We start from the raw sequence: 13,990 nt of genomic DNA, 5'->3' as shown, positions 1-13,990 counted from the left end.
CAGGATCCAGGCAGGAGTGATTGACAGTGAAAGAGAACTTGGAGCCTTTCCCTGCTGCTGGATTAAAATAGGATCTACCCATCCTTTAGCCTATAGAAAATAATATCAGATTCCCTGGGAGATAGGCTTGACCATGTGGAACCTGGACCTTTGATCCTCACCACCAATTTATGCTGCCAAGGAGGAGCAAGGGTCTGGATGAAGAATGTAGCAAATACCTCTTTGAGAGAGGGGTAATACTGCCAGATTTGAAAAGTAACTCACACCCCCTCCTCAAAAGGCCATCCCTCAACCTAGTTGTTGCAGATATATCCTGCCCTCATTTTTACTTTTGTGGGAAGATTGTTAACAAGGTGGTGGGACAGCAATTAAAGAGAGCCCTGGATGAGGATTCTCTGGATCCCTTCCCCCTTGGATTCAAGCCTGGGGCATGGATGGAAACAGCACTGGTTGTTCTTGTGATATCCAGTGGTGGGGCTGGGATCACGTCCATGTTAGGTGAAGGCAGTTTAATTTGCACTGCAATGTTTAGAAGCTTTCTTTCCTTTAAACCACAGTGCCACACTTTATCCAAACCCAGAGGGAATGCTGGTACATCAAAGATGTATTTGCCCATCCGGGTAGAAATGTGATAAGAGTGACCACGATGTGGGCAACTGCAGCTGGAGTTTTTCTATTACTTTTTTCCTCCCAGTTTCTGGGGTGAAATAAAAAACAAAGGTGTGGGGAGAAATTCTACACACACACACACACAAATGATGCTCTGACACTCATCACACCACCAAACTTGTACTATGCTCATTAGTAACTAAAATGTCTGATGAAAAATCATAAAGTATTAGCTGGGCAGCCACTCCAAACAAGGGTAGACACATCAAAAAGAATTCCAACTGTGTAGTTTTCTGTGTGTGTATTTTTCACTCTTCTTTGAATCACAGGCCAAATGTTCAAGAATGCACAGTAACGCATTTACTCACCTGAATCACCTTCTTCTTCTAAGTCTTCATGCTTAACAATAATACAGATATGCTTCCGCAGCTGTCGAGAATTAGAGAACTTCCGGTTGCACTTCCGGCATTCTAAGTTGTCTGCTGGAACTTCCACCAATTCTCCTCCTTCTTCAGGTCCTGGTTGAGCCCCTTCAGTTGGAGCACAGGTACTGTTTTCAGCCAATTCTTCATCAGCGTAACATTTCTTGGTTGATCCTTTGGGCCTCCCTCTCTTCCTCTTCACTACAAGCAGTTCTGTTGGGGTAGGGATGGGAGAAACATTAACAACTTTAGAAGGTTGTTCTGGGCTTTAATTAGTACTTATACGATAAACTGAGAGCAAAGACATCCAAAGAGATTCTCTCTGCAAATGCTTTTATACATCCAAGTATCCTCAGATGATATTTATTACAGGGTGGTCAATTAAATTATGAGGCCAGCCAATCCATTTCCCAATTTAATCAAAGGAACATTATATGTTCAAGACACTCACTGTGTTAGTGGCAACCCACAGTGAAGTCTAAACAACTGAGCTTCTTCCTTATGAATCAGCATTAGTGTTTAGCAATTACCACTTTAAAAGAAAATGGAGAATGGAGATTAGCGAACACTGGAAGCAGCTAAGCAAAATATGGTACTCACAGCAGGAAGGATAAAGATTGGTAAGAGGATGAAAAACATGGTCAGGAATGATTATCAGACCAGGTATGGACTTGTGAGTGAACTGGGGCATTGCTGGCATTTCATCTGGTGGTTAAGTATCCAGTTCCAAAGTTACACATCTAAGATTTCTCAAAGAAGCAGCTTCTTAGACTTACAACTGGGAGCGAAATCAACTGAATTCACACATATTGCAGGAAACCAAAATATGGTTTATGTGGTTTTGGCTTAAGCAACTTGAGTTAACCGAGCCTACAGTCTGTATCTATGAGCTGTGACTTACATGTGAACCTCACTAACTGAACTTGCAGAATAAATCCCCCCAAGGCAAGGTTTGCTGCAATGTCTGAATCCCATCAATGTATGGAAAAGGGAGGCCTCAGCATTTCTATTTCTCCATCCTAACCTGTGTCTTCACTGACTAGAACTTAAGAGAGCTACGGTCTTTCCTTGATTATCAGTCCAGTTAAGACTATGTAAGTTGACTCCCTCATTTTTTAAAAATTATTTTACTTTGTTTTAGACCATGATTAGGCTTACAAGAAAAGGACCATCATCCAAAGCTGGTCTGCCTTGCTAGGGAAACTGACTCACTCAGTGTCCTTCAACGGTTGCTCTTCTTGCTTCAAGCAATGCAAATATGGGGGGAACGTTCTATTCTGCCCACATTTTTATGAAGGGATCAGAGAAATGAATGAGTTATCCTAAGCAGACAGCCATTACGCTGTTCTCTCCTAAATACGCTTTTTCATTCAAGCATCATCTAATCATTTTGTAATAACTTACATTATTTTAGCATGGATACACTGGTAAGGGATGGGGTGGGTGAGGAATTAAATGCTGCTATTGCAAAATAATGGACGTTGCATTATCTAGGCTTTTATTATTCCCTTGTGATTTATCTAATACATGCTTTTTATAGTACTGAACTTCATTAATAATTTATTCAGAATGCATAAGGGAAAATATGTGTCTGAAATGTGTATGTGTGTGTGTATGTATATGTGTACATGCACGCACACACACACAGACACACACAGACATACAGTCTCACAGAGAACAGCAGGTTTTTCTGAATTACTGGCAGACTGTGCTTCTAACCAAAACACGTACCTGCTTTGTTAACATCTAGGGTTGTAAGCCTACCAACTGTAATGTTTATAACACTTAGTAGTATGCCACTCTGAATGACCATCACGGAGAACCATGACAATCTAAGGAACATGATTTAACCACATGCACAATCTGAAGACTAGATATTTACATACAGGGAGGAAAAAGGTATGGTTCAAGATGACATTTTAATTTTTTTTTCCCAAACCGGGAAATTCCCAGAGGAACAGGGACTACAACTCCCAGAATTCCTACAGCACGCCCTTCGGCTGGAACCCCTGGTTCCATATAACCGCTGGACGTCGCACAGGGGGAGGCTGCAACAGCAAACCAGTTAGATTCCCTTCTCACACGGAAGTTTGCCTAGCTAGCTGATCTTCCCGAGCATCCCAGAGTCACGCTGAGGTTACCCTTCAGAGAGAATCACGCCTAACCTCTTCGGATTCATCGGTTTTCATGAATGCTCAATGGAGTTGTGGGCTGCAGCCAGTAAGGGCTAGCTCCAAACCCAGGCGTTTATTTGATGAGATTTTCATTGTGTCTTTCTTCCCAGAGCCCAGGCAGCACACCTAGCAATCCTTCCTTCTATTTTTCCCTACAGAGACTTCCCAAGCCTAAAGTCACTCAGCGACTTCCATGGCTGAGGGTAAATTAGAACGTGGGTCTCCCCGGTTCTCGGCCAAAAGGAAGATACACACACCATCTTTTTCAAACCAGTCAAGAAAGGTTTTGGCTGAAGACGTTACTGTTGTGTCTTAATGCAGCCCCTTTGCAGGAATTGACTTTACTCCTGGCAAGATACATATTGACTGAATTTGCACAAGACAGACTAGGCTAAAAGGAAGCTGATACCTATTGAATTAACATGCAGTATAAATCAAGCCCGTCACATGAAACCATGATATCATTTATTTCTTGCAGCATAATTGTGTAAATACAGGAACAGTGCTTTGTTAAAGAGGATTTAAGAGTTAAAGCGCTATATGAACCTAGCGATTTTTTTGTAGACCAGAACAGATCCTATACACTAAACCCTAAAACCCAGTCAGCAAAACACAATTGCTGTGTTTGCACAACATGATATGCTCAAACCAATGTGCCATATTTGGTGATGGCCTGGTTCACCCAACCTACTAAGACGATGCCCAGATTTCATTTTATTTATATATTAAATCAAACTTAAGAGGCCACCTCATCGCTTTCGCAACTCTAGACATCTTACTGGGTACAGACAATTAAAACAGACTACACACACACACGCATGCACACGTACAGTGATAACAATAAGAGCCAGAAAACGTCCATATCAAGAAGAGCAACATGTCTAGTTATACAGCCATACAAAGCATCCAACACGGAGTGTTCACCATCCGCTGCTCCCAGGGCCTGCTGAAAAAACCATCTCTTCAAGGCTTTACAAAAACACAGCAGGGCTGGGGCTGTTCAGATTTCAAAGGGACGAAAGCTGGAGGGGCCACAGAAAAGCAGCGTCTCCAAGATCGCACAAGATGGCAGAGCTTAACCAACGAAGCGAACCCACCATGCCATCTTGATGGTTGGGCAGAATCAACCAGAGAGGCACAGACCCGTAAGTATCCAGGCCTAAGCCTATACATGATGAGCTAAATTTCCCCATCCCATTTTATTAGTTTTTATTTGGTACGCAACTCCTATCAAAGATACATCATGTATGCACATTTTAGCAGCTAAAAAGCACACAAAAGTCACAGACTCCTTTTCTGTGGCAGCATACACTTTTCATACTGGGACAGCATTCATCATATGAATTTATTGTACATGGAAGCAGATATGAAGAAAGACTGAAATGGAAGTTGAAAAACACTTTCATAGCCTAGCCTTGGCCCAGCCAGAATGGTCTCAGTATAGAAATTTCAATCTGATTTGTGCAAAGATACAGAAAACCACAGAGAGTTTTATAATACATTAATGAGTCCATCAACAGCTAATCTTTTGAACATACCTATGGCCAGACAGATTTATTGCATCAACTCCTACGCGTGGAGCATAAAGTTCATTAGCAAAGCTGGTGTTTCCGCTGTCATGCAAATAGCAACAGTGCTTGCATTTCCATGAGCTTTGTTCCCTCTCACTTTTAGTCAATTTAAACATTTCAGTTTTACCCTAATCTTACATACAGGTAGTCCTCACTTAACGACCACAATACGGACCAGAAAATTAGTCATTAAGTAGGTGGTTGTTAAGCGAGGCATTACTGACCGCACCCAATATTACGATATTTTTTGTGGTGGTCATTCAGCAAATCACTGCAGTTGTTAAGTGAATCATGTGGTCGTTAAGCAAATCATGTGGTTCCCCACTGATTTTGCTTGCCAGAAGCCAGCTGGGAAAGTCGCAAATGGCAATCACATGACCCCAGGATGCTATAACCACTGTAAGTTGTAGGTGCAAGCTGGTTGCCAAACACCCGGATTGTGATCATGTGACTGTGGGGGCACCGCGACAGTTGTAAGTGCAAGGACCAGTCGTAAGTAGCTTTTTTAAGCACTGTCATAACTATGAATGGTTGCAAAACAAATGATCGTTAAGCGAGGACTACCTGTATTGTGCGAACCCAGCAATGCTGTAACCACCAGTGTGTGGAAGACATAAACAACCAACCCTACGATTCTATGCCAATCTAGAATAGCTAAATACTAGATGCTGTTTTGCCACCTCCTATAATGTGGCCTATTACAATAATGGAGGTGCTCGATTTGGAAAGCTGGTTCTTTCTCTTGCTACTATTGGGCCGCAGAAGGCTTTGTTAGTAAGTTCTGTAACTTTTATTTTTGTTTTTTCTTCCCTTCAACACGGCTACAATAATATTAAAACCAAGTGCCAGAAAAGGATTTAGCGAGTGCCATTAAGCCTCCGATTCTTTTAGCACAGGACAATACCATTCTTAGAAATGAAAGGAAAATTGTATTTGTCATCCCGTTTAGGTAGGACAATAATCGTCGGCTAAGTCATTCAACCTTTGTGCTGTATGGCTTTTCGGCTAATAGCATCACTGTTAATTTTCCATTATAAATTATGAATGGTCCCAGTTCTGCCTTTGCACAAAATGAGGGCTATTATCTGAAATGAATCACAAGAATTGTTTTTTTGACAAATGCCAAGTTAACATTCAGCCAATCAGCTTGTCCAATGACAGTGGCTTCCTATTATTTGATGCGGTGGCTGCTTTCCAAAAGAAAGTTCCACTAATCTCTCTCTAAGAGCTAGTTAACCACAGAGCACCAAAATAAAGGTTTTAGAAAGCAAGCAGAGCTCTGCCTATATTTAAAATCAATGAGCAGCAACATTTCTGGAAAATATTGCACTCTTGGACGTGATAACCAGCCTTACAAAGGAAGCCTCCGTACTGCTCTGTTCCCACGATGGAAGCCCGCCACATGGCACGCTGTTTTGCACGGTATAGTTACAATGTGGTGCCCCTGTTCCACTGTAATGGCCTGTATACAATGGAAGCAATGACGTTCAAAGGCTACATTTCTAGAAGAAGAAATACCGGGGCTCAAATCCATGTGGAAACACCAACCAGGTTAGAACACCCTTCTTGTAACCTGTAGTTAACTGGAAGCACTTTGCATCACCTCCAAGACATCTGAATTCTTCCTCAAATACGATCAGACAAATTCTGCTGCCTCCATGGTCTAGACCAGGGTTTCTCAACCTTGTCAACTTCAAGATGTGTGGACTTTAGCTCCCAGAATTCCCCAGCCAGCACGCTGGCTAGGGAATTCTGGAAGCTGAAGTCCACACATTTTAAAGTTACTAAGGTTGAGAAACCCTGTCTAGTCACTGCCTAGCTGAGCCCCCACTGGAAAAAGCTCCCTATACTGGTCTGAGTCCCATCACAGAAGAATGAGAGACCTAACAGTAATCATTAAAGATCTTCCAGAAATGTGGGTGAGACAAAAAAAACCACACAGATGCCATTTATGAAGCATACATTTCAACCACGCAAGCCACTGTTTTCATTGATGTGCATCTGGGGAGGAGAAAGCAAGCTCTAACAAAATTGAAGGGAGATTTGACAGACTGCTCCAGAAAGAAAGAAAAAGGAGAATGTATTTTTGGGGGGGGGGCACTGGAGTATTCATCAGCACGAATACCAAAAGGGGGCTGTTGTCAAAGGCCTGGTTTTCTGATGTACTTTAAGAAGACTACCCTCGAAGCATCAGCATCTCAAAAGGGCTGGGATGACGGGAGTTAGTTGGCAGCCACTGATCCCTACAGTGCCCATTCACTCCGGGTAACATTTGCACACCTACACAGCGATCCTACTGGCCACTGGCGTGCAAAGTGAGGGACATTCAACCAAAAGGCAGGAGGCAGCCTTCCCCAATGTGGTGCCCCCCAGAGGGGTGGGATATTGGGAGGACTGAGAGAGAGGGCAGGCCTCAACCAGGGAAGGCTGAGATGGGGACATCGGGAGATGGAAAGCTGAGCACATTCCATATACTCATCTTTGTGACCTCGGTGCCAACACACAGCTGAATTGATAAAGATAGTTAAATTCATGGGTATACGTGCTCTCTCTTTAAAGGATGGGGATAGTAAGCATGTGAAACTGTAGACATTAAACCATGCTTATAATTCATGAACAAAACAAATCTTCTGGCAGGCTCAGGAGGCCATCGAAGCCTTTCTCGCCCTACGCAGAGACAGAATTCACTATAGTCAGAATTTCATGAATTACGCAAAGACTTGCTGCAGTTATGAATTAAGCAGCAGCTCTGGTTGTTTTAAGGCTGCAGTAATTTCATAAATTTAGGACAACCCAGGGCCACAGCGCAATAAAGGTTTGGATCTTTGCTGACTTCCGCTGGTACCTTCTCCATTTTTATTCAGATTTGTGGGCGTCGTTAGAGGCCTGAGTAGAATAATGATTTCATCCACTTTAGTCCCATCTTCTGAATGCTTCTCGGAGACGTGAGACAGCAATTCTGACTGGTTCGGGGAAAATAAGTTACAGAGCTTACACATGAAGATGGATCTGTTCCCTGGAAAACATAAAAGAAAATTAAAGCTGGTTATTATTTTTTTATTGCATGAGTTCATTTGAAAATCCATAAAGTTATTCACCTTCACCTTTTTTTTTTTTTTTGGTAACAACCTGGACCAATATTAAGAAGAGCACAGAAGGAGTGCCAGTGAAAAAGGCTGACGCTCAGCCTGAGCTTTTGCACAGAATGGCTTGTACAAATCTTTGCAAAGCCTATGTATGTTTCGAAACTGACATGGAAGGAGGGCTTTCAACTTTGTGCAAATACAGCACCTCTCAGTTATTCATTGAAGCAGCCTTGTTATGTCAGGCTTTTGCACGAGCCGAGAGGGAGAGATGCAGCTGCTTTAAGAGTTGCATTAACTTAAACAAATCAGCTCATTAAGCCTGGGGTCCAATAATGGAAAATCAGGCAGAGATGCAGGCATGACTCACTAAACCATGGCTGGGGAATCCTGGGAGTTGAAGTCCACACACCTTAAAGGTGCCAAGGATAAGAAACACTGCACTAAAGTAAAATCTGCATGATATCCTACCCTATTTGGGCCCTCGGGATATGCTGCATTTCCATCCGCACGAGTTAGGAATTATGGGAGCTGAAGTCTATCACATGCAGAAGATTCTAGGATGGAGAAACTTAGCTTACAGCGACTCAAAAACCTCAAAACAACAGATAGCTTGTTGAGAGCTGCAAAATAAGGCGCTTGGAGCTGCAGACTGTAGAACAGTATTACGGAATACCAGACTCTATACTAGTATTCCATAGTCCATTAGATATTATGAAAGGGAGACACAGGCATATATTGGTTAGGTAGATGCAGACAAGTTGAGTTCATCCCCTGGTGACACTGTGGGCAAAAGTTCTCTCCACCTAAAAAACTCCCTCTGATCCTCTCCACCCTCCTTACCGATTGCCTTTTCCTTCTAGTTCCCTCAACTTTTCAAGCCTTTATCTTTAATTCACAAATAAAGTAAAGGATCAGGGGGAGGAAGAGGGCTTTGGAGTGGTATCCCACGGTCTACACACCCCAAGGGATAGAAGACCAAAACAGAATAAGGTCAGAACAAAAATAACATTAGGCTTCATTTATTCTAAAAAAATGAGAACATTCCCCAGATGTTTAACAATAAAAGAAAAGAGCTCAACTCCTGGTGACTCCATGAATATGTATGAAGTGGTTTGCCACTGCAGTCTCCCAGAAAGTTTTCCAACTTCCAGTCTAGGCTACAACCCTGAGATCTCCTTGTAGTCTCCTTTCCAGCTACTAGCCAGCCCAACCCTCCTTCACTTTCCAAATTAGTTAAAGTCAAGTAAGTGCTACCCCCTAGCAAGGAAAGGATATAAACTCTTTCCCAAACTGAGACGTTAAGATCAGAAGAAAGTGTTTCATTTCCTCTGAAAGAGTTTATCCTGATCTGCTACAGAACTCTAATTTTTTAGACCTCACCAGAGCATTCCCGCAGCTTCCAGGTTTTTCTTACAATCCATTTGATTGTGTGTTTTTTTAATAAATACAGTTTGTTTATTGTTCAATTTACATAGCTGCCCATCCGATATGCATGGCACTGGGCGGCTCACATTGTTAAAAATAACAAAAACCAAAACCACGTACAAATAAATAGCCAAAACAATAACAAAAACTGTTAAAAAGAAATTAAAACAATTAAGCATAAAACATATGGCTATATGATTATACATTTGGGCCAGTCACTCTCTCTCAGCCCAACTCACCTCACAGGGTTGTTTTTCTGGAGAAAATAGGAGGAAGAAGGAGTACTAGGTATGTTTGCTGCCTTGAGTTATTTATAAAACAAATAAAGGTGGGGTAAAAAAAATCTAAAAAAATAATAATAATAATCCCTCTCCAAGTTGAATTCAGCTCCTGATAACTTTCTGGACACATACATGCATGCATCTTGGATGGGAGACCACCAGACTAGGAACTTGGGGAAAACAAAATCCCAGAAGCAACAACATGAAAGTAGTTTGCCCTTCTTCTAGGATCCCCCTCCCAAGTTCCTAGTCTGGCCTACATCTTTCAGATTTCCTGGTGGTCTCCTATCCAAGTCTAACCAAACCTAATCTGGTTTATCTTTTCACAATTAGCCTAGTTAGGTGCTGTTATCTGCTGTGATTTACTTCATAAACCTTTCTTTTTAATAATACACAGGTTCAATAATTAAGTCCCTTCCTTTCACACAATAAAATTATACGTTTGTGTGACATTGAGATGGACACTGCGGGTATGGCGCTGATTTTGAACACCCTTTTATTATGTTTATTCTTGGTTTGGAGCTCTTCCAAAGTGAGCTTTTCCAAAGTTGATTCTCAGTTAGGAATTCTTCCAAAGTAATCTGAATTTTCTAGCTAACCTTAACCACGGAGATGAGTTGAATCCCCTGAATTACGGATTGCTCTACCAGACCTCAGGGCTGAATAACTGAGGAGATGCAGGCTTTTGTCTTCCCCTAGGTCAGTGTTGTCAAAATCTGGCCACTTTAAGATGAGTGGACTTCAACTCCCAGAATTCCCCAGCCAGCCATGCTTGCTGGGGAATTCTGGGAGTTGAAGTCCACTCATCTTAAAGTGGCCAAGTTTGGACAACACTGCCCTAGGTTTAAAAAGCACTCAGGGATCGTTAATCTGACACTCTCTATCAAGCCTTCTTTACCATAGTGCTGGGAGGACAAAATGTTGTGAGAAAGCAATATATACACCCTCTTAAACTGGAAGAAAAATGGGACAATAATGTAATCGCTTGTTGGGTTCTTTGTGTATGGCCGGTTGCTTTCTTGCAAACGTTTCATTTCCATGCTCTTTCATTTCATCAATGCGCCAAGCTCAGAGAACACCAAGAACCCCACAGCTCGATCTTGAGCTGCATATATTCTCCTACTTATTCAATTATTGGAATGTAATAATTGAATAAAGTAGCTTGATTGCTAGACATCTGATTTCGAACACTGGAGTGATGAGTAAAAAAGCAGAAGAAAAACAGAAGAAAGAAAGGCAGTTTCAGAGTGTGAAGAGGAGTCAAAACCCTATATGGAAACATCACCTGCTAAAACTAGATTATTGTTTTGATTTATAAGCCCACAGATTTTTCTCCCACCTTTAGTCACAGTGCCCTACCTCTAAAGTCCAAAAGAAAATGAAGTGCTTTACAGATTAACTGCAAGGGGGAATAGTAACTGAAAAGTGAAATCTTGCCACACACTGTATAAATAACTATTGCTGCTACTAATAATAAGGCTGATGCCAATCTCTGTAGTATCTGAACAAATATGCAAAATGTAACGGATAAATCAGCTGATAATTAGGCTGGGAATCTACAGGACAATAACTGAAAGAGCCAATTAAAGGTAAAGAATCAAATAAGCAGTATTCCAAATTAAGCACGAATGCAATTGATGAGGAGGCCATGGGTAATTAATTAGGAGGGAAGTCAACAGAGCAATTAATTAGACAAAGAATTAAATATGCAGAGAATCAAAGAAGCTGTTAATCAATTAAGTATGCAGGTACGCTAAGGAGACATAGAACTGGTGAAATATTTTAGCTGGCTGCATGCAATCTTCTCCTTGTACCCTACAAACCTACACCCTAATTTACTATTCCAGACAAATTTTTTATGACATGAAACTTTTGGAAAATAAATCTAATTATCTGCCATCACTGTATCTGTATTATCATAGCATTCTCTCCTCCTAGAGCAGCAATCTGTAGCAAACTTACTAGTGAAGAAACATCAACGAAGAGGGGGTGACTCGCTTCTGTGTAAAGATGCCCTGTTCATCTCATACCTCAGTGAAGCTGCATCCAGTGAACCAAGATCTATCTGCATTCAGACTCATTTCACAGTTAGTACGGACAACGAGAATGATAATTGCAATAATAAATGCAACCATCCTGTTCTTGATGGTCCTGAGTGCAGTCCTCCAGAGCAGAAAGCCACGATTCTTACTCAAAACAGCTAGATCAGAAAAGGTGGAGTCTTGCTGGATCTGGCCAAAGAGCACCTGGACATTAGAAAGCTCACAAGCAGGACATGAGGGTGACAGCCTGCTTTCACTGTTGCTCCCTAGCATCCAGTTGGGTGTGGTGGCCAAGATGTTGGGCTGGAAGCCAGGAGACAGTGAGTTCTAGTCTCCCCCTTAGGAATGGAAGCCACCTGGGTGACTTTGGGCCAGTCACTCCCTCACAGCCCAATGCACCTCACAGGGTTGTTGCTGTGGGGAAAACAGGAGGCAGGAACATTAGATATACGTGCCGCCTTGAGTTGACCAAAAACAAAAGTGGGATAAAAATCTAATAAACAAACATTCAGGGCACGCGGCCTTGGATGCTTTGTTATCAAACAACTGATCAACCTTATCTTCCACAAACTGGCCTGGTCTCCTGCTGAAAAGGTTCAGATTGATGGCTATCGACCACATCTGGCGGAAGGAAATTCTACAGCACCCCTCAGTAGAGCGTATAGAAGTGTTTCCATTTACTTCAATGGATAACCCCAAGAGGGGTTCACATATAACAAGCTAGAATGTGTTGTGTTTCGTGAACCCAGTCTGTGTGTGAGAAAAAGGGGCTTATTTCTACTTCTAGAAATAGTTCTTCCTCCCAGATTCTCAAACTGTGGAGCATTTTTTTTTTTTATATGGAGCGGAGAGAGCAAATGCTAAGTACCTCTTGTGTTTCCCACTGGAAGATATCCTCTATTTGTAGCTAAAGGAAAGGGGCAAAGAGGTGTTTTTCTAATGCAATGCCTAAGGGGCTGGACGAGAGACAGCCCCCCACCCTTCCTTTTTGGCCTTAAGTACAGCTATTCTTTCAGCCTTGTCTCCATCAAACTCTAGATGAGCCTGTTTGACATTTGTCTCATTTCCAAACCACTTTGCTAATCAGGCAGGTGGTACTTGAGAATGCATTCCTCAAGGCCGTCTGCTGCACACAAGAGTTTCCTGAATTACAGTTATGCTGCGGCTTCTTACTTTAATTTTCTTTATACAGATTGCTTTTAATTATTTTAACTTTTTCCCCCCCCAACCATGATTTTAATTATAGCATAAGAGAAGAGAAAAGCAAAAGCAAAAGGAAATGGAGGAAGCATTCCTGCCATGATTAAAATTTAGCTTTGGACATCCAACAGATGGTTAGCTCTGGGCTGGGGAAAAGTTAACAAGGTTCCAACTTGGCAGTCCTCATGCAGCAGACTGACCCGCAAACAAGCTAACCGCATTTTATCTTAGTGTATTACTCAAACACAGATGATAAAAGGTAGCTTTGTGCTTTCTTTTCTTCAATAAATGGGCAGCAGATTTATTTGGGCATGTATGAAGAAACCAATGTTTTAAGTAGGTTATTTCCAGTTTGGACAGTAGGTGAGTTCTTTATTGCTGAAGCCATTGCTAGAATAAGCACACCGCTTCTCAAAATCATCGAATTAAAAAAAAAAAAAAAAGCACCTATCTTGAAATTTCTGGAATACTGCAAACTTATTTTAAGTATAATTATTTATTGTCTATCTTATAGCCTGACGAAGAGTTAAAAAAATCTAACTGGTTAAACAGTGTCTTGGTTTTTGAGTTAAATGTACCCTTGAAGAAGCTGTCTTCAGCATGTTAACAGCGGCCTCTAGTGGCCACTGAGCTGAAAACTCCTGGAAATGTTAATCTATACCAGCGTTTTTCAACCTTGGGACTGTAACTTCAAGAGGTCTGGACTTCAACTTCAACTCCCAGAATTCCCCAGCCAGCATGGGAGTTGAAGTCCAGACCTCTTAAAGTTACTAAGGTTGAGAAACATTAATCTAGACCGAGCTCATGAAAACGGAAGGAGAAGCGAGAACAGGATCGAATCTTTTTAGAAGTATTGAAAAGCATCTCCCCTTACAGCAACTTTGGTGGATTCGGATTCTATGAATTATCTTATGATCTCTTAAGTATTTTATGATAATTCATAGGGGAAAGCAAGGAATGTGTGTTCAAGGTTGGCATTTTCAGAATTTCATCTGGTTTGCTTCTCTCCGAATGGTATTTAGGGTCCGGTTTCCCTTAAGCTCACAGAGGAGAGATGTTCCAATATGTCATGACCCCATGGAGGGGGGAAATTTCTCTGTTTTTAGGCTGTGTATATCCTGTGTGGTGTTTCCAGGTACACTGACCACCAGGAGGCACCAAGTGACCGGTTGGGATCATC

General features: G+C 41.8%; 1 protein-coding gene across 2 annotated transcripts in view; it reads right to left on the bottom strand.

The window, feature by feature from the left end:
* ZFAT (zinc finger and AT-hook domain containing) overlaps positions 1-13,990 on the bottom strand; it is a 142,450-nt gene that overhangs the window by 82,152 nt on the left and 46,308 nt on the right. For both annotated transcript variants that reach the window (XM_088148946.1, XM_088148945.1), the window contains exons 2-3: positions 7,622-7,792; positions 978-1,244 (exon numbers count right to left, since the gene is read on the bottom strand). In XM_088148946.1, coding sequence (XP_088005072.1) covers positions 978-1,244; positions 7,622-7,775 — 421 coding nt within the window. In that variant the 5' untranslated portion in view covers positions 7,776-7,792. The remainder of the gene's footprint in view (positions 1-977; positions 1,245-7,621; positions 7,793-13,990) is intronic.

Source organism: Python bivittatus, unplaced genomic scaffold, assembly GCF_059951505.1.
Source record: "Python bivittatus isolate LINGU-HERP-01145 unplaced genomic scaffold, Pbiv_v1 ctg000590_np1212, whole genome shotgun sequence".
Lineage (NCBI taxonomy): Eukaryota > Metazoa > Chordata > Lepidosauria > Squamata > Pythonidae > Python > Python bivittatus.
Note: the sequence above shows the minus strand (reverse complement) of the source record. Positions and strands in the feature narration are given on the sequence as shown.